The 21,591-nt window shown below is 39.9% G+C and overlaps 2 protein-coding genes across 2 annotated transcripts in view; both read right to left on the bottom strand.

Moving 5' to 3' along the window:
* LOC307039521 (serine/threonine-protein kinase 3/4-like) overlaps positions 1 to 7,850 on the bottom strand; it is a 44,751-nt gene extending 36,901 nt beyond the window's left edge. Inside the window, exons 1-2 of the mRNA XM_079681645.1 lie at positions 7,402 to 7,850; positions 1,070 to 1,150 (exon numbers count right to left, since the gene is read on the bottom strand). Of these exons, the coding sequence (XP_079537771.1) occupies positions 1,070 to 1,150; positions 7,402 to 7,445 (125 nt within the window). The 5' untranslated portion in view covers positions 7,446 to 7,850. The remainder of the gene's footprint in view (positions 1 to 1,069; positions 1,151 to 7,401) is intronic.
* A 1,948-nt stretch (positions 7,851 to 9,798) lies between these two features.
* Positions 9,799 to 21,591, bottom strand: part of mybl2b (v-myb avian myeloblastosis viral oncogene homolog-like 2b) — a 19,325-nt gene continuing 7,532 nt past the window's right edge. The window contains exons 7-12 of the mRNA XM_079680597.1: positions 20,647 to 20,746; positions 20,452 to 20,562; positions 18,101 to 18,208; positions 14,362 to 14,493; positions 13,288 to 13,362; positions 9,799 to 10,741 (exon numbers count right to left, since the gene is read on the bottom strand). Coding sequence (XP_079536723.1) covers positions 10,613 to 10,741; positions 13,288 to 13,362; positions 14,362 to 14,493; positions 18,101 to 18,208; positions 20,452 to 20,562; positions 20,647 to 20,746 — 655 coding nt within the window. The 3' untranslated portion in view covers positions 9,799 to 10,612. The remainder of the gene's footprint in view (positions 10,742 to 13,287; positions 13,363 to 14,361; positions 14,494 to 18,100; positions 18,209 to 20,451; positions 20,563 to 20,646; positions 20,747 to 21,591) is intronic.

Here is a 21,591-nt window from a genome sequence, read left to right as displayed (position 1 = left end):
AATGAGTCAGTAAACATAACATAACATGATATCATTCTCGATCGTCTGTTTCAACTTAAAAGCAGCACCAACCCTTGGCCTACACTCAAATGTCATAAAAGCTGTTTTCATGCTTATTTCACCTTCATCGAAGTGGAAGCAACTTAAGCTGTTGTGATCGTAGCATTCTGCTTTCAAATCTCAAAAGGAATATCCCTACAAAGTGAAACATGATGGAACAATAAACACATTTAGGATCAAATGTTCCATATATTACTTTTGCTTTTTGTAGTCGGACGATAAACCCAATGACATTTTCTCTGAACTGCAATTACAATACATTTCATCAAATTTGAAAGTTAAAAAAAGGCCCTCGAGACTCTTAAAGGTCTTCGTTGTGCGTCTGTCAGAGTTGACTTAGTCCAGTGTGAGCTGCAGGATCTTTGTAAAAACATGTTAAGCAGGAAATAAAGTTCAAAAGATACATGTGGGTTTACTCTCTGCTGTACGGGAAGACTTCCTGTATGTCATCTTTCAGAAACACTTTTCTAACAATAAGACACTTTATCTTGTTACGCTGCTGCAGTCGTGAAGCATGAGGAACTATCGTCTATCAGCTGTGAGCATCTGTGTCTGTCAAAGTCTCTCCTTACATTATTGCCTCATTCCTGTCTCACTCACGCCTTCCTTTTCACACAATTCACACAACAGCAAAAGGCACAAAATGCTAAGAATTGAAATACATGTATCTAAAATGAAGTGTCATTATGGTGGCTGGTGATTGGCTTATGTTACAAAAATGACACAGTGAGAGTTAGATCCACTGGACGGGCGTTTAGTGTCGCTTGTTGTAAAGAAACGAGGGCATCAGCAGTGACGAAACCACCGCGTCAATCAGCCGCCGTGAACAGGAAGTGTGTTGAGAAACAGGAAATGAAGAGACAAGTGTTTATGTTGATGAGCTCCAGAGAAGGGAGGAGCAGTGAGGGAAGAGAGATAGGTTTGAAATCCAGACACTCAGATAATATATGGAAAACACATACTGTATGAACCCACACAGTTCAAATAGAGAGAGGGGGAAATAACTCACCCCTCCCCCAGCTTCTCCAGGACGTCGAACACTTCCTCCGGCTGCTTGGTGAGGCTGTCCTCGCTCAGCTTCTTCAGCTGTCTGAAAGAGACAGAGACGCAAGAAGGGGACGTTTTAGTTCATGTTAATATTCAGGGAAGGGAAACATGGAGACAATCTAATAATCACAGTATTGAAAAAAACTGATGAAAAAAACACGAAAAACGAGATTCATTTGACTTCCTGTTACATTTAGCTTATTCTTCCAACTTTCTTTCCCATTAACTTATTTCATTCCTTCTCTCTGTTCATGCTCAGTCTTTGAATCGATATCAAGACAATATTCAAGGAAGGGTGCAGTGTGTGGCGCAGATCTTGTTTATAAGATATATCAATACTGTCGAGAACACGGCGCTCGTATACAAGATGGCGCCGCGGACGTAAACAACAACGTGACGCCAGAGCTCCGTAAAAACACAAAGCTGTCTCTGCCGTCTAACGCTCTATTTGACACCGTTTTCATATTTTGTAGTAATTATACCGTCTTTGAGGAACATAAATATTGTTTTCTGGCTTCACTTTAATATTTTACGGGGAAATGTGCATTAATGAAGCTATAAGGGCTAAAGGCTAATAATAGAAACTGTTCTATTTTTAGCTATTATCAGTTAAGTTCAGACGTTATGATATCTGTGAAATGGGACAGAGAGTCTTGTTTGGTCCAAACCAATAATAAGAAATCTAGAGATTATCAGCTTTCAAAAAAAGGTAGATCTTCACATTTAAGTGTCATTTTAGTTTGACTTCTGGGATGGATGATTATGAGCGACACATTTGACAGAATTTGCCAAATTAAAGTAACTTTTTCTTGCTCTTTTTACACGAGTTAAACAATAATATAAAACATCTTGAAATTCAAATATTTTATGAAGTTCTTGAAGGAATTGAAGAGCCGTGTGTTCCCACCGAGTCTTTATGGACAGTCAGGACGTGCAAACTGAATAAATCTCAGTATTTTTGAAACCATCCGTCCACATCTGCTCTCTCCTGAGTCGGAGCAGGACTATAAAACTTCTCCAGATGTTTGACAAAGTTTACACAGGATAGAAATAGCCTCAGCTTGAAACTGAAATAGATCCAAAGACGCCCCAGATGCAGCTTGTGACCAAAAAAGACAGATATTAAATCAAATCGAATCAAAGACATGTTGCCACTCCACTCTCACATTGTATTTTTGTTAAGAAGACTGTTCTATATAAAGACTTTTGGATTTATAAATTAGTTATTTCATATTTGTATCTGACTATCATGTGGGAAATAACTTCCTCTGATGATGAAAGTACAGAATCAATCAACAGTCCACCTTCATTTGTTACAATCTTTCTTCTTCCTTTATTAAAGGGGCCCTACTCTACTCATTTTGAGGTGTGTATCAGTATGTAGTGTCTCTACTTTAAAGAGTCCTCTCCTGTTGATGTTCAGGTGTATATCAGTATGTAGTGTCTCTACTTTAAAGAGTCCTCTCCTGTTGATGTTCAGGTGTATATCAGTATGTAGTGTCTCTACTTTAAAGAGTCCTCTCCTGTTGATGTTCAGGTGTATATCAGTATGTAGTGTCTCTACTTTAAAGAGTCCTCTGCTGCTGATGTTCAGGTGTATATCAGTATGTAGTGTCTCTACTTTAAAGAGTCCTCTCCTGCTGATGTTCAGGTGTATATCAGTATGTAGTGTCTCTACTTTAAAGAGTCCTCTCCTGCGGAAGTTCAGGTGTATATCAGTATGTAGTGTCTCTACTTTAAAGAGTCCTCTCCTGCTGATGTTCAGGTGTATATCAGTATGTAGTGTCTCTACTTTAAAGAGTCCTCTGCTGCTGATGTTCAGGTGTATATCAGTATGTAGTGTCTCTACTTTAAAGAGTCCTCTCCTGCTGATGTTCAGGTGTATATCAGTATGTAGTGTCTCTACTTTAAAGAGTCCTCTCCTGCTGATGTTCAGGTGTATATCAGTATGTAGTGTCTCTACTTTAAAGAGTCCTCTCCTGCTGATGTTCAGGTGTATCAGTATGTAGTGTCTCTACTTTAAAGAGTCCTCTCCTGCTGATGTTCAGGTGTATATCAGTATGTAGTGTCTCTACTTTAAAGAGTCCTCTCCTGCTGATGTTCAGGTGTATCAGTATGTAGTGTCTCTACTTTAAAGAGTCCTCTCCTGCTGATGTTCAGGTGTTTATCAGTATGTAGTGTCTCTACTTTAAAAGTTAGCTGGCCGGCTCTGTTGTGATTGGTCAACTGCTTAGAGATGTCCCGCCCCCTAACCTATCACGTACAATGTGTTGGGGCGATAGCCAATAGGAGCGCGAGTGTCACATAGTGATGTGACCATATTCAGAAACGTTGGGATTTTAGCCTTTTGCAGAACATTTACATGCACATAAAACACACTACAGGAGAGGGAGAACCCTAAAATAGGAACTCTTTAAACAGTTATTGTTTCAAGCATTTAAATCTTGTATTGCTAGTACCTGCCAGCTGGTAGATCAGAGTTTATTCAGAGAAGTTGTTGTTGGATAAACAAATATGGGAATAGATCATGCTTCTTCTTTTGATTGATCCTTTGTTTGTTATCGTTTTGTCAGCAGTAGATGCATGAAGAATGGCAAACTACATGTTTTTATATTTGAAAAGCTCTGGAAAACATAGGAATGCATACTGGTCTTTCTGTCTGTCAAGCGGTCACTTGATGACAGAGCGTCTGACTCTCTTTGAGCTAAATGTATATCTGCCACATGTCAAACTGCGTGGACTTGGATCCAGAACACACACACACACACACACACACACACACACACACACACACACACACACACACACACACACACACACACACACACACACACACACACACACACACACACACACACACACACACACACACACACACACACACACACACACACACACACACACACACACACACACACACACACACACACACACACACACACACACACACACACACACACACACACACACAGTTTTTATTCAACTTAAAAGTTATTTAACTAAACTTAACAAGGATAAAAATATAATTTATACTACAGATAATAATCTACGGATGATTTAAATCAAATAATTGAGGTGTTGACTAGACGCTGTAACGAAGCACTGTAAAGCTTTCTGAAATTAGTTATTATATAAACGAGTCTTAATGTCGCAAATCTCCTTTTTTAATGAGTTAAACTGTTGAAGCTGCATGAAGTCAATTATGGACTGAAAAGCATCACAAGGAAACTCAAGTTTTAGTCATAAATTCAATTAAACAAAACACAAAAGTGCCTTTACATTGAAGGACACTTAAAGAAACACTATCAGAGAGTTTTGCCTCGACTTAACGGGATGAAATGATCTAGCTGTTTGAGGAGCAAACAGTGGAGGAGTGAGTGGACGTGATAAAGGACAGGCTGTGTTTCACCAACATCCTCCTGGTCAGCAGACAGAATAGGAACTCCTCAGTTCCTCACTCAAACACATCCAACAAACTCAATTAAAGTGTGTAAAGTAGGGCTGCTCAATGAATCGTATTTTAAATCGCAATTACGATTATGGCTTGCAACGATTACGAAAACAACGTAATCGAAATAAAACGATTTATTTATATTTTTTTAAATTACATTTTTTTTTTTGGTTTTCCAGTTGAATTATACTAAAGGTTCAGGGTAATCAACTGTTAAAAACATACTGTTTACATTTTTTTTCTCCAATAAATTGATGTTTTCAAAGTAAATGGATAATCGTTTTTAATAATCGTGATATCAATTATTGACCCAAATAATCGAGATTATGATTTTTGCCATAATCGAGCAGCCCTAGTGTAAAGTGAACCTCTCATATCGAGCTTTCCTTTGGTCTCTCAGACTGTGCTGAGGTCTTCCTCACGCCTGAGCCATGAGTTACTGCACCTCACTGAGCGGGTTGAGAGAAACCTGCAGATTAAAGCAGCTTAAGTGAAAGTTTGCAAACAGAAAGAAGGCATTAAGGGCATTACATTGGATCAGCAGGGCTTTGATAGTGAGGACTCTCAGGGATTTGGTACAGAAGAGGCTAATTCAATAGGAAGTGGACTCGTGGATAACAAGGTGTTTATCTATGGTTCATCATGAATGCATGAGAAGAAGAAACCAGACGATATCTCTTAGCGCACGTTTACAAAATCACTTCCATGAGCCAGGAGTTTCAGAAAGAGCTGCCATATGAAGTATTTAGAAATTACATCACAGAACAGTGAGACTCATAGATATCGTAGAAAGTAGGAATGCTCCGATCGCCAAATTTGGGGCCGATCGCCGGAAACAGTATCGGCTGATACCGATCGAGAATCAATCAATAGGATACAGCTGTAATAGGTCTAAGGCCTTTTAGTCGCTCATAAATAAGTGGATCACTGTTCTTTATATACTATGGATGCTGGGAACAGTCACATAGTCCAAAGTGAAGGTGATGTTTGACCAGTAACGGTCGAGGCAGGACTTGAGACAGTTAACCGTCTTGGATGTGACAACGCTTTCTGGCAGATCATTCCACAAGTCAACCACACGCTGCAGGCTGGAAAGGTTGCGGCGGATAGCCAGTCTTGAGTACTGTTTCTTCAACTTGAGGCAGTGTCCACGAGTCCTGGTGTTATAATCCCGTTGCATGATGCTTTGTAGATGCTGTGGAGATATTTGAAATCTTCGATCATATCTCCCCTCGCCCTTCTATGATACATACTCGGGATCTTAAGACTTTGCAGTCGTTCTTGATATGGTAGGTCCTTTAGTTCTGGAACCAGCTTCGTTGCCTTTCTCTGTATTTTCTCGATGACCTCAGCATCCTTTTTATACATGGGGGACCAAGCGACATTCCCACACTGCTATTCTTTCGGCCTATGGGGATCTTCCATTTAAAGTGATGTTTAAAACTCAGTTGATGGGGCTCATTCACTGGAGCTTCCAAACAACAACCAACATCATTATTACATTCAAATGAAGTACATTATTCAAGTTTACATTAACTAACACGGGAGAAATTAGCGGAAGCGCTCTCTTTTCTTCTCTCCCTCTCTCCCCCTCTCTCTCTCTCCTGACAGCCTGTCAGTATCTCATGCAGCTCACTGATCCAGTAATGTGTGACCCGACAGTGAAGAGTAAATATATGTATAACTAGTTCATCTTGTTCCAGAGGTAGATAAGATAGCTAAGTATGTTAGGTCTAACTCTTAGTGTGTGTTGCTCCGCTCACCGGTCCGTCACAGCGGGCGGAGCTGCAGGATTTCTGCTTCACACACGTTGCATACCGCTATGTTAATGTATTTTTCGGACACCTTAAAATACTGCCAGACCGGTGAAGCCGTTTTGGCGAGCTTGTTTTGGCGGCCGATCGATCGGAGCATCCCGAGTAGAAAGGTTACCTGAAGTACATTTTCAGAGCCAATTTGGTACTTTTTACTCCACAAATGTAGTGACTAGCTTAAAAATAAACCATGACGTATTATCATTATAGGTTAACAGCAGCAGTATAGCAAGTCATCGAAATGATCCCCACCTTTACCTTTAGGTGCTACATTGATATAATGCATTGTGATATTTTTAAATCTGATATGGGCCAGACTGGAAAACAGGTACTTTCGGTACTTTCCGTGTAGTTTGATACTAATACTTTTGTTCTTTTATAAGTACAACTTGAATGCATAACTTTTACTTGTAACAGAGTATTCCTACACTCTTGTGCTTCCACTTTTACTTCAGAATAAGAACTGAGTGCTGCTTCCACCTTTGCTTCTACTTGAGTAAATGAGCTTTGTTACACTTCACCTATAAAACACTCAAAAGCTGCACTAAGGTGATGTACCTGGTGTTAGGCACATCTTTGTAGTACAGTATTTTATACTCAAGATATATATACATATATATATATACACATATATATATATAATTGACTTCATTACTTGCACATTTGTCTTGCACCTTCTTGGACTATTTGTATTTGTTTTATGTCTTAATATGTTTGTTGGAGGAGCCTGGGACTTCAGATGTCAATGCATTTTACACTGAAGCTACTGTTTATATGACAATAAAGCTTTGAATCTTGAATGTCCATCCCACCTGCAGCGCCACAAACAGGAGCCAGACAACATCAACATTGTGTTTGTTTATATAAGTTGCTAACTGTTTATTTGTATGTGTCTATACTGTATTTGCACTATTCATAGTTATTGACCAAAAACAAGTGCCTTAAATGTTGTAAATTGTAAATGATTGATACAAAAAAACATCACAGGTTGAAGATGAATATATATTTTCATTATTAGCATATATTTACCTGCGAGGGTGGCTCCTCATCTGCACTTTATCCTTATTCTCCATAACGTTGTCCTCTTCTGGACCCCCTTTCTCTGTAGAACTTGACGTGAACAACTCAATGCTAATTGACGCTAACGGATGCTACTAACACCTTCAAAATACCGTGTGGTCTTTTAGCTCGCTAAGCTAAGCTAAACTAAGCTAACTGTTAGCAGCACTGTTACAGCAGCTCCTGCCGCCCGTTAGCCGCTGAAAACACACCGTTCGGTATTCATTCTGTAACACGGGTTTCACAGACGTTACAGACTCCTCTCCGGTGTTGTTTCCCCGCCTCTGAGCTCATCCTCCTCCGGTGTCTCGTTAACTTTGGACTTGTTTCGCAAACCACTCGGAAAGCGTTTGAAAATAAACCAGGAAGTGATCGTGAGGAGGCGGGCAGACAAAGGGTGCAGTTCCGAGGAGAGGCCGCTGGGGGGCGACAAACTGACACAATGCAGAGACTCAGAGCAACAATGTCATAATATAGAATCTATGGTTAAAGCACACTTCATTTCAAAAGTCAATTCATTTTCCTGATCTTTTTTCATTAAGTTAAAATAGTGTTGTATCCTTAGTTCCATCCATCAATTAAGTTGATTTATATAGCCCAATATCACACATTTTATTTTGGTCTCAGTGGACTTTCAAAGGTGTTGTGGGGGGGGGGAATTCAGGGGTTTTTCCGGTTTAAAAAAACCCCTCCATTCTAACAACAAAACGGTTATCTCGTTTGGGAAATCCAGCTATGACTAGAAGGTGGTGGGTTAAATCCCAGCCATGCCGTTATCATGTTGATTTAATAGTGTGAATTGTGCTGCTTGTTAAATGTGTGTGTTCTTACTGCTAGTGGAGAAGAGCTAATAAACAATTATACCTGGCTCCTGAGGGCTCTGGAGTGAAGTGTACTTCTTGCGCCAAATCCATCAAAGTCAATCGAAGTACATTCAATTAGCCCAATATCACACATTTTACATTTGTCTCAGGGGGATTTACAGCTTATACAGAATATGAATACGCCTGAAATTCCCAGTGTAAGCTTTTAAAAATATGTATTGAAGAGAGAAGAGTCACTGTGTTTCTCCTCGCACTTTGTACAACTTGACACAAAGCTTCCAAATAAAAGGGGGACTGGTCAGAGGAAGGGAAATAAAATATTATGGCAACTCAAATATATTGTTAGAGACACATGCACACAACTTTCAGAGCAATTGAAAGTACATTAGTTATACATATTGTCGTATCCACAGAATACAAGGAAACCAAGCAGAACAACATTGTGTGAAACACACAGACACAGAAATACAAATATATTGATGTAAGTGAAAGTAAATGTAGAAATACATTTGAGATATCTAATAATGTGTATTCGGTTTTATTCTCAACTTTAATTTTTTTATTTAATTATTCCTGTATTTATTTATTTGTATTCCTGTTTTTATGCATTTATTTATTTGTTACTTATGTCATGTTCTGTCTTCCTACCCGTGTGCTCGCTGTGTGCAAAAAGGTACAAATTCACCTCATCACAGCAAGACCTATAAATGGGCGTTCAAGATTCAAAAACACATCGGTGGTCCAGAGGTTAATGCATTGGTTTTTCGTGCTCGAGGTTAATAATAATAAATTATATTTATATGGCGCTTTTCTGGAACTCAAAGACGCTTACATCTGGAGAAATTGTCCCAACCACTTTTCGAACAAAGTGGTGTTTGTTGTAAAGGGATCAGATGGGATCTCTTCTCTGTAGGCTGTTGAAATGTGTTCTCTGCTTTTAACCCATCCTAGTACCAGGAGTCTAGTACTAGGAGCAGTGGGCAGCTATTGTACAGGGCACGGAGTGAGTGGGTGTCCGGTGCCTTGCTCAAGGGCACCACGGCAGGGCAGGAGGTGAACTGGGGGCCTCTCCAAGTAGCAGTCCACACTCCATATTTAGGTCTGGTCGGGGACTTGAACCGGCGACCCTACGGCTCCCAGTCCAAGCCCCTACTGCCTGAATCTGCTTTATGGTTTCCACTTTCTTTGCATCATTTGTTCTGTTTCTAATTCAGCAGGTGAACCTATATGTTCTTAACTGTGTGTGTTAAACTAAAACAGAGCATTTTCTGTCATCTCAGATTTTATTCCTGTTTTTTTTTTAAACTGCCTTTCGAAATTCTAAAACCTAACTTGACCTTGTTCTGTAATTTGTAGGTACTGAAACAGCAGCCAAACGAATATATCACAACCGGTATCAAGTCTGAATTTGCTAAGATCAAATAAGAAACGGCACAGTATCTTGACAGGTTTATAAATTAATAGTTTAACCGAACTAATGGTGAAACTACGACTCGTCAAATGTCACATGGCAGGCTAACAACAGCAGACTCAGGAGAACGTGTGAATCGGACATATTGTGTTTTATTAAATTTGTTCACAAAATGCTTTATGATAAAAAACATACAACTCTAAATATTTACAAACAGTGCCAAAAGACATAATACTCTTGCCATCAATGTTGGTACAGCATCCATTATGTTGAAACGACATGAAAACAGCAGCAACAACAACATCAACAACAACAACCTTTCTACATATATTAATCACTTCTAGCATCCCAATAGAGAGTGAGTCACCTCGAGGACCTGCAGTCACTTTTCACTCTGATGTCCTCACTTTGATTTGTTTTGAGATGCTTATCATAAATCTACACACATGCTAAACTGATTTATACAACAAGACAATGTTTACTTAACATTTTTCAACATGAACCCATCATCTAATTTCTGAACAAGCCGTCTGAATATCCTCCGTATTCAATTTAAACAAAACTTAAGATACGGAGGCTCCACCTGAGTCATTGTACTGTTCACAACTTTTAAAAACACTGTTCAATTACACACACGTTATGCATTATGTAAAAACCATGTCTTCTCAGTGATAGCTAAAGTATGTAGCCGTGATTTTTCCACTTTCCATTCATTGTTCTTTTTTAAGCGACGAAATGGGATTCATGACTTGTTTTTTTAAAGCCTTTGGAGTTTGTGAGATTAATTATAAAAGCACCATTCTCTCTCTCAAATTACGGATAGAGCTATATATTATCAGTGTTTTGATCGTTAGGGACAGAAAATTGAGAACACATGACAATATTACAACATTAAACAGTACAGGGAAAAACAACATCAGTGTGTGCATGTTGGTTTTAAGACGTCTCAGGACAGAATAAGAGCCCGGTTGGTGGAGTGGGATTTTAACGAGCGGAGGTAACATCTCGCTTTCTCCGTCATGAAAAGCTGGTCTTTAGTTTTCCCACAAACCACCGTCTCCCATTCTTTAGACATCTGGAACGAGAGGGGAAGAGCTGTGTTAAAATGGCTTCTATTAATAAACACATTCATTAAAACAGAGGCTTGCACTACGAAGCCGGATTTTTGCTTAGCGAGCTAACTTCAGGGAAAAGTCTGGTTTCCGGTCCTACGACGCTGGTCCACTTCTTAGCGGGCTAGATCTCCATGGTAACTTAGCCTGCAACCTAACCTGCCCCGAAGCAGGTTAGGTTGCAGGCTAAGAGCTCAACTCAGTGAAAGCACTGCCTGCTGACCAATCAGAGCTCAGTGTGCGGAGTTTAAAGCGATCAAGTCATATTACAGGAGAAAGGAAATACAGAAAAGCTGCCGTTGCAGGAAAGACGGCCGGCAAAAATCCCCGACTGTGTGAACGTGAACATTAATAGAATATCACCTCCCATCTTCAGAGCAATCTGACTATTATAACATTAGCGTTAAGAAAGCTTACTTAAATATCTGCCACAACATAAGTAGCCGGATCAGAGTAACATTAAGTACAGTCCGCGGCATATCACATCATAATGTATCATATATCTCCTTATCTGAGTCAGCTGAGCCGTATCTGGCCGTGCAACACTCACAGTGCCACATACTGTATGCGGAAGTATTATTTGAAGCAACACATTAAGTTGACGAAACACTCGAGACAAATGTAATTAAAGTCAGATGGTGTGTTAGACGGGGCAGTGATATCATAAACCTGTTCATGTACGCATTCAAACACTTGTTCTGTTACCAGCTGTATTCACCTTGCAGGTGCAGCTATGTGGCTTTGATCCTGGATAAAGTGTTTAAGTCATGGATGTTTAAAGTTTAACGTCTTCATATGTCTAATATTATAGTTGACTTTTCATTCAGGAAGTATGACGCTGCGCTGTCAGTACGCTTCTCCATGTTCGTGATTGGTCAAATGTTGCTAGCCCCGCCCCTTTTATGTGAACGCGCACATAACTAGATAGGGCAAAACTGGCTTGAGTTAACGAGTTGATAACCAGCCTTGTAGGACCGCTTAGCGAGAGCGCGTTTGTTTTGGATTAGGTAAACCGGGTAACTCAAACATATCCAGGTTATGTTGAACCGGCTTCGTCGTACAGGCCTCTGGTATCCCAAAAACAAACTTATGTTGTTCCTCTTTCCTTCTGCTATTTATTATTCTACATTGCTTTGGTGTGAGTCGCTGAGTTTGAGGTTTTCTGCCAGTCTCTCTAACGGTTCGTCCACACGGCAGCGTCGCATTGTAGCTTGCCGGTGGGCGTGTCTGGAGCGCGACCAACAACCAATCACATCACGCCCCGGACACACAAGCACGTGGTTTGATTGGCTAGCGCTTGTACTGGCATATGATTTGATTGGCTGACGCTTCCTTCAAAGCTTCAAAAGTTTAACTTGTCTCAACTATCGAAGCGAGCAACGGAGGCAGAGCGACGCGACGGAACCACAATGCAGTTCGGCAAAGCGTGACGTCACCCATTCAAAGTGAATGGGAAGCGTCTCCGTGCGGACGGGCCGTAACACCATTGCTCTAATAAATAACAATAATAATAATAATAATAATAATAATAAGTACTTTATTGATCCCAATTTGGGAAATGTTTGGGTTGCAGCAGCAAAAAGACATGGCATTGTACCTTAGAGAAACTAAAAGACTCCAAATAAACAATCCAAAGTGTAAACATCTCAAATAGAAATAAAATAGTATAAAAAAAAGTAGAAAACAGAATATATTTCCTTTTCTCACTTTTGATCCAAAATATATTTAAAAATCCCAACAGCAATGGGTTTTTTCCCCAGAAGTCATAACCCAGATTACACGAAGAACCATGCTGATGCCTTTATTAGACAGGTAGAGCCGTGATGGGACGCAGCTTACCTTGTCAAAAAGCAGATGTCTGATTGCTGGAAAGAGAGAAAGTAAAACATGGACCTCCTGTCTTCTTATCTCGTGACTAATGTGTTAACTGGCAGCCGTTTGATTTACATTGTTTGTTTGATTTGGTTTAATTGCTACAGGCATGGAGAGGAAACAATAATAATAATTTTAAAAAATTAACCCAAATGATAAGGCAAATTAAAAAGATAAGTATTTAATTTACATTTAAAAATTCCAATTGAGGTTGCTTTTCTAACGGTACATCCACTCAGACGATTTGAAAAAATCTTGAAAATCTTTGAGCTGGGCGTGTCTGAGAGCTTGGGGATTTTTCGCGAGCAACGCGACCAACAACCAATCACATGAATCTCCCGCCCCCGGCATACAAAGCAAAAAACCCCGGGGATTTTATGCGAGTAATATATACACAGTGTTTCCCCTAGGTGTGCTGCCTTGGCAGGTTTTTTTTATCCTCTGGAGCAGAGAGAGGAGCTGTGGATTATTGTTATTGTACAGTAACAAAGTATTTGTACATTAAAAAGTCATAAAGTACAGTGTTACACTGTACTTTATGACTTTAATTCAAACTGTATTCCCTTCTTATCATGTAGCCTACACTTCTTCCTTTCATTGATACATTTAAATCACCTGACTACAGCATATAACATACCTGCTGCAACCCTGTGCTGCTGCTGCTCTCTGCCTCATCCTCTATTGCTGGAGGCAGCTCCACCTCATCTGATCTCTGATATGAAAGCAATCGTGTTATGATCATATAACCTTCAGAAACAGAGCGGGAGAATGTGAACACGGCAGTAGACAGTGTACACTGAAACATGCACATTGGATAAATAACATAGGCGTTTAGTTTAAAAGAGCACATGTTCAATTTGAAACGTGACCGTAGATAGATTACTTCAGTTGAAATTTGGTGCTATATATATATATATATATTTTTTTTTTTTAAATAATAATTTAAAAAAAACACCTTGAATTTCAGGCAGGGCGCGGGGCCCCGTTGGCAGGGCACAGCGCCCCGCCAAGTCAATGGTAGGGGAAACACTGTATAAAATCCCCAAACAGGCGAAAACCTACCAGTTTCACCCACTGTCTCTGCCACCTCCCTCCATGCCTGGTTCCTCCGGTTTGTATCCCGGTAAATAGTTCTGGTCGCAAAGAACCGGGTGATTTGCTACCGTAATTTCTCGTTTGGAATATGAGGAAATGAACTGCGGTCTGGCTCTCCCAGCTTGCACGCGGTTTGATTGGCTACTATGGCTAGCGCTTGTACTGTCAGATTTGCATAAACGGGATTTGATTGGCTGACGCTTCCAGCTCAGCTTCAAAAGTTGAACATTGCTCAACTTTTGAATCCTGAAAATCCTGTAAATCCTGTAAATCTTCGCTTCGCTTCCCCACAATGCAGTTCGGCGAAAAGCGAGGCAAAGTGACGTCACTCCCATTCAGAGTCAATGGGCAGAGAAGCGTTGGAAGATTTTTTTAAAGCTGCTGTGTGGACGTACCGTAAGATCAAATGTGCTTTCCTGTAATGCACTCTTGGTACTTCTAAAAGTGAAACATTGGAGGATCTGAGTGTTAAAATCAAAATCAATTCTGAAAGAAGACTAACAAATATCATTCCGTCACTTTTTCGTGAACAGATGACCTTTCATTGTTTTTGTTTTGGGAGCTGAACACAAGGCACACCAGATATTGAATCAGCAGCATGGAATCAATCACTTACTGGAGCTGGAGGCACGTTGCTGGGGAATATGTCGCTGTCACTGGGTCCCATCAAGAAGCCCTGATCCAAAATACTGTCATGCTGCTTGCTGCAGAACGACGAGGAGCTGAGAGAAACTATCATGGGTTCTTCCTGTGGGCGGAGGAAAATACTTAGGTTGAGTCAAATCTACAAACAAGACTTTAAAGGTCCCCTATTATACTGTTTTTCATCCATATATTACAGGTCTCTGATATATACAAAACATTTCTCTGAAGTGTTTGGCTCCAAACACCAAACGGATCATTCAGGGTTCGTACACTTTTTCACCAATGATTTCCATGACCTTTACCTCATTTTCCATGACCCAAAAAATTACTCTTTCTCAGCGGTACCACTGAGACATTTATATTTTAACATGGTAAGCTGGAAAAGAAGGTCTGCATATGAAACGTGTTGTGCCTAAAACAAATCAAATAGTTGGCTTACAGACTAAAGCCACTGTAGACTAGAGGGCGTGAATGTAAACATCTCTCACCAGCAAAATACCTCGTCAGTTAAATGCCATTTTACGCTTCATTACTATACGATACAGTATTTATTATCATTATAGTATTACTATTTTGGCGATTAGATCAAATATAAATTATATTGGTTATATTTCCATGACTTTTCCAAAACTTTTGAAAAATATTGTTTTCCATAACTTTTCCAGGGCCTGGAATTTCCATTTTGAATTTCCATTATTTTTCCAGGTTTGTAATGACCGTAGGAACCCTGATCATTGCAGCATTACCCACAATCCCCTCTGTTTCAGCCCTGTTTCCAAAGAGCTGATTCTCTGTCTGTTACTTTAGATGAAAATAAGGAGCCACTCCCCACGCCCCTCTGAGAGAGATTTGGTTAGAAAGAACTAGGGATGTAACGATATACCGAATATCGCGGTATCACGGTAAATAAACTTCCCAATACCGTCGTGAGACTGACAAAATCTACCGCGATTTTCAAAAAAAGATTATTTTAAAAAAAAGTTTTTTTTTTAAACACTTTTTTTTTTTTAAACCTTTATTTAACCAGGTGGTCCCATTGAGATCATCGATCTCTTTTTCAAGAGAGACCTCTCTAACATGGCAGCAAGTAGGTTACAACATGAAAATAAAACAACAGATAACACAAAAGGACATCGTATTTACAGGGCTACATTTACACACCTAGAGACATTGACAAGTATCAACCATATATTTATATCTCGCCCTGTCAATAAGCCTGGCGTTAGACTTTTTCGCTGTCCGTCATTTCGACAGACAGGATCGTAAAATATCCGTCATAATCCCTTATTACCCGTCGGGTCTGAAAAGTTCACGATAGAGCATGCTCGTGAACTGTCAACGGGGGGGGGGGGGGCGGTGTTATGCCGAGTGTACATGCACCTCGCGGGACGCGCACAGCGTAAAGCAAGACCTCCCAGACATGTATTGATCTGTACGGCAAAGTACGGTTTGGAAACTATATAATTTCCTTTTGGAGGGTATGCATAACACGGCATAACACCAGAGCCTGGCTGCGGGGAAACGTTGGCGCTGTTCCGAGTTTGTTCTAATCTGTCAAAATGACAGACTGCGTTCAGATTTTTCCGTCATTGTTAAATAAAATATTCGGTTAACGCGACCACTGGTGTCCCAGCAACATCAGTACCAAGCGACAGAGTTTTTTCCAGAGCAGGGGATATTGTAAATGCCCAAACATCCCAGCTTATAAATACCTGGAAATGTGGACATTCTCATATTCCTAAAAACCTGTCTGATGATGCTGAGTGAGTGACTAGTGAGTTTGAGTTGAGTTACCTGAAAAACTAAAGTGAAACTTGATTTATTTTATTGCAGGGTCTGATTATTAAATGTCCTTGTTTATTTGTGAGATGCAGTGGCATAAAGAAAACAAAGCTTACTTTGTTTGGTAGTACTAGTAGGTACAAAAACACTGGTTTTCTTGTTCCAGTCTGTTACTGTCACTTTGTTTTTGACACTTTAAAATACTGCTATCCTACAAAAATGCTGTAAAAATCAGATTTATTATTTAATAAAAAAACATTTTCCGAGTAAAAAAATGTTTTATTGAAGGAAAAAAAATTCTGATTTTTTTTTTCCTTCCCTTTATTATTCAATATCGCGATAAATACCGTACCGTGGACTTGTTATCGCGATATTATCGTACCGTGAGTTTTTGGTATCGTTACATCCCTAGAAAGAACACATTAGCCGCTTTCACACCAAGTACTACAGATGTCCCGATCCGATCACGTGATCGGGGGTCGGAGCCGATCACGTGATTTTCAAAAGATCGGAAGAAAAATATCGGGGATCGGGATTTTTTTTAAATACTTTTTTTAAATGTTGTATTCAATGTTACAAAACAAGAATGACCATGTTCAAGTCTTAAAGTCATCCTGAGGCCTTAGTTTTGGTTTCAAATTACACAACATCATGTATGTGTTGCTTCTTTGGGGCTTGTTTTCATAGACCTGCTTATTTCTCTCAAATCTGGCAACAGAGTGGGCAGGGCGCAGTGTCTAATTGTAGCAGTAAGCTAACGAGTACTGAAAGCTTTATTTTGTTTTGATCCAATGCTGCACAACTGAACTGATCCAATGCTGCTGTGAAAGAAAGAAGCTATATCCATGTTGGATAGAATATCCAATTTAAATAAAAAAATAACCTTAAGGGAAAACTTGAATGCTTTTTTTCTTTTTTTTCTCTTAATGCATTGCATAAAGATCGGATCGGGAAAAAATCGGTATCTGCAAATTGTCAAAATCAAATGATCGGAATCGGATCGGGGGCAAAAAAAGGTGATCGGGACATCCCTACCAAGTACTTTGCCGTACTTAGTTCCCAGCACTTAGTCCTGCCGAACTCTTTAGTTCCTGGAACTGTCCTAGTAGATCGCGTTCACACCGGAATAAGTCCCTGAGGGAAGATTACACAAATGAAGCCGCTGACGTCACTTCTTCTTCTTCTGCTTTGGGTTTACTGGCAGGGCGCAAACAACTTCACGGCGTATACTGCCACCCGACTCCAGGTAAATTGCCAGAAGCGCAGACACCTCCTCATCACTCCACCGCTTCAATGTTTTTTTTTGTGTTGCCATAAAGGAGTCTCTCTCCGTTGGTGCGCGGGGCTAATGCTAATGCTAATAATGCTAATGCGAGCAAAGAAAATGGCGGCTTCACAAAACTTTTCTGAGTTTTACGGGGCGTGGTTTGCAATTTGCCCAGCCAATCAGAAATTGGAACCTTTTCCTCCCAAGGAAAGTCCCTTCTAGAGAGCAGGGACTAAAAAGGGGCGAAAAGGTTCCCGAAAAAAAGTTCTAGTTCCAGATCTTTTTTGGTGTGAACGTAAAATCCCATGAACTATCGGAACTATTCCTGGGAAAAGTTCTCCGGTGTGAAAGCGCCTATTGGTGCTCTAGGAGTAGATTCAGGTGATAAGGTGGGGGGGAGGGGGGGGGTTACCTTGGTTGCTGATTGGCTAATGGTTACTCAAGCCAAAACATCGTTATGACATCAAAAAGTGGCCAAAATCTGATCAGCTCATTTTCAGACAGGTTTTTATAGAAAGGGATCAAAAAGAGAGAGAATCTTTGTTCCTGAAACTTTCAGAGTCTCTTTCCACAGAGGGGACATGCTTATGTAGAAAAGACATGAACAAATTATTTTTGCATAATAGGTGACCTTTAAAAAATGTATATTTTGTTGTTGTACCTTGATGTTGTGTCTGTTTTCCAGTTTGATGGCCTTTCGTTTCGACACATGGCAGTCGACCACATCGAGAGCGAGGGATTTCCTCACTTTCTTCATAGGCGCCCGATGCTGGAAGGAAACAAAGAAACATCTGTGTTCATAACTTCAACAATAAGTAAAAGAACGATATCAGATGAAAATAGACGTGATAACAAAAAGGTCCAGGCACATACAGAAGGACACTCGTGCAAAAAATACAATTTCAATACATCCAAAACATTACTTCTGATTATTTTCCGCAGATTTTTATTTTTTGTATCTACTACCATGTGTGGATTTTGTGTGTGTGTTATTAAACTCTGTCTGATTAATGTTAATGTAGGTTTTAAATAGTTTTACAAACTTAATTGTGTTATCCTATACATCCATAAACGTATCAGATTAGATTTAACTTTAGTGTCATTCACACAAAGTACTAAGACGAGGAAAATGTAGTTATATCTATCCAGAAGTGCAAAAGACGCAGTAAAGAGCATTTAGAGTATAATATACACTTGATCGATAAAACATAGTAAATAAATTAACACAGTATATATGGGTAAAAACACTATAAACAGTGATATCGCTTTATTTTTTAATATTTTTAAATATTCATGGTATCAATACTAACTTAGCCTGATTTGCTGTGACTTATTTATATATACTTTGTATATTTATCATCTACGGAATTGAATTTTATTTTATTTATTTTAAGAAAGCTGCGTCTGGTTGACCGGGAGAAGCACCGACTGTCACACAGAAACACACATCACTTTATTTTTGTTGTATTATTATTTGTATTCTATGTTATCTTTATGTTTACCTTGAGTGACTCACTGCTATAAACGCCTGAATTTCCCGAAGGGGATAAATAAAGTTACATCTTATCTCATACACAAAATTCATAACAGATATTAAGAAGACACCCAGACACCACAACGCACAGAAAACCCCTTCAAAAAAAGTGGGAAACACAGAGTACAGCAGCATTGAGCTTTCTGTGTTTACCGTACATTGAGGAAGATAAAACATGCATGCAACACAGACACACGGCTGCTACATGCATGCAACACACACACAGACACGCAGCTGCTACATGCATGCAACACACACACGCTCTGCTACATGCATGCAACACAGACACACGGCTGCTACATGCATGCAACACACACACAGACACGCAGCTGCTACATGCATGCAACACACACACGCTCTGCTACATGCAGCCAGCCACACACACACACACACACACACACACACACACACACACACACACACACACACACACACACACACACACACACACACACACACACACACACACACACACACACACACACACACACACACACACACACACACACACACACACACACACACACACACACACACACACACACACACACACACACACACACACACACACACACACACACACACACACAGACTACATGCAGCAACACACACACAGACACACAGCTGCTACATGCAGCAACACACACACGGAGGAGATGGCGGAGAGAACGCGCTCCGAGGTGTGGTTAAACTTTACCCGTCTCGATGTGGACAATGCTCGTTACCAAAAGTGCAATAAGAGTTTAGTATGTAAGGGCGGTAACACGAGCAATTTGTCTAAACATTTAGCAAAAGTGCTCCACATCCAGACGGAGGAATGCACCGGGTCCCACTGTCTTTCTAGCAGCTGTCGCCCCGTCCACGAGTAACGTTTCCACGTCAGGTGTTATGTATGCCTCAATCTTCCTCCAGAAGGACCAATAGGCGCTTTGCAGTATACCTGTATGCCCCACCTGTGTTGCTCTGTACCACTGTATTTATGCAGTAAATACTTGTTTTTTGTTTTGTTTTTTACAGTTGTGTAAGTTCACATTATTTAAAATGTCTTTAGTCCAAAAGAACCAATAAGAGTAACGTTAAAAGACCGGATCGATAAGCGGTATCGATAAAAGTAGTAGTACCGTTAAAACCTTAACGATACCCATCCCTAGCGCTGTCTATTGTCCGTTTATACCTTCTTTATTCTCATGGCTCTCCACTTACCTGGCCTGCTCACTTGTTGCATTTTGATTATCGGGGGTCATTTTTTAACGACAACAACCATAAGCCACCAAAAACAGACATTTTCTACTTTACAATATCACTTTATTTATTTATCATCCATGATTGGAAATATTGAGTGGACTGCGGGTCGTACTGTTGGAATACGTTTCTCAAATGTTCTCACATCCCCCTGGCTCTGATCTAGTAGAATTATGCATAAATGCTTTGGCACACGGGTTAAAGTAGGTGTACAGTATTAAAGCAGATTTAGCTACCATTGTTTTGCGTCTTTGCTCGGGAGGAGTGGATCTCGAGGACACGAAGTCGATCCCAGCGTCTCTCAGGATCACTTCGTTTATGTCGTCTTCCAGGTTGGGAGTCTGAGGCTGAGATGGCAGAAAGACAGAGTTCATAATAAACCCATAAAAGGTGAACTGGATGTTTATTCCCTCTCGGTCACAGATACTCACCAGAGGCTGCAGAGGCCCGTATTTCTCCATGGCGTTTTTGAACGGCGTCGGAGTTCGTGGGGTCGTATACAGATCCAGCTTGTGGTTGGGTGTCACAAATCTACAGGGAAACAAGAAGTCAACACAGAATTTAGAGCATTCTTTAATGCAATTCCTCCATCAAATCTTACTAGATATACATTTAACCTGTTAAGCCCTGGGCCTGTTTTTCAGGTCTCAGGCTCGAAAATGACATTCCCAGAATAAATGACCATATCTTCGCTTCTAAAAGGGGAAAATTAATAATCTTTTTTCTCAAAGCAATGATAAACCTGTGAGTTGGATTTTGAAAAGTCCGAATCAATAGAGATGTTTGTTTTTTTAAGTAAATTCAGATTGAACAAAATGTAAATTATTGTGTACGTCCAAAAATAAACTAAACTCAATTACTTAGTGAAAACCACCCTTGAATGATGGGTTGGTAGACTAAAAGCTTTAGGAATCCAAACATATAATAAGTACCCTGTATCAAGATTGATGCAAAACAAGTGACATTTGACCTTTTTAGAGAGGTTTAGCAAAGAAAAAAACCTTCTGAGGTCATTTGGGTGGATTTTACCTATCTCTGGAAGCCCTTGGTCGATTTTAATGATTGACACCTCTTTTTAACCGTTAGAGCCAATAGAATCAAAGGGAAGTTCCTAAAATCCATCTTACCTTGGTTGCTAATGGTTACTCAAGCCAAAATATCGTTATGACATCATAAAGTGGCCAAAATCTGATCAGCTCATTTTCAGACAGGTTTTTATATAAATGGATCAAAAAGAGAGAGAATCTTTGTTCCTGAAACTTTTCGAGTCTCTTTACACAGAGGGGACACATGTTGATGTAGAAGAGACATGAAGAAGAGGGGACACATGTTGATGTAGAAGAGACATGAAGAAGAGGGGACACATGTTGATGTAG

Source organism: Notothenia rossii (assembly GCF_949606895.1).
Source record: "Notothenia rossii genome assembly, chromosome: 5".
In the NCBI taxonomy this organism is placed as follows: domain Eukaryota; kingdom Metazoa; phylum Chordata; class Actinopteri; order Perciformes; family Nototheniidae; genus Notothenia; species Notothenia rossii.
Note: the sequence above shows the minus strand (reverse complement) of the source record. Positions and strands in the feature narration are given on the sequence as shown.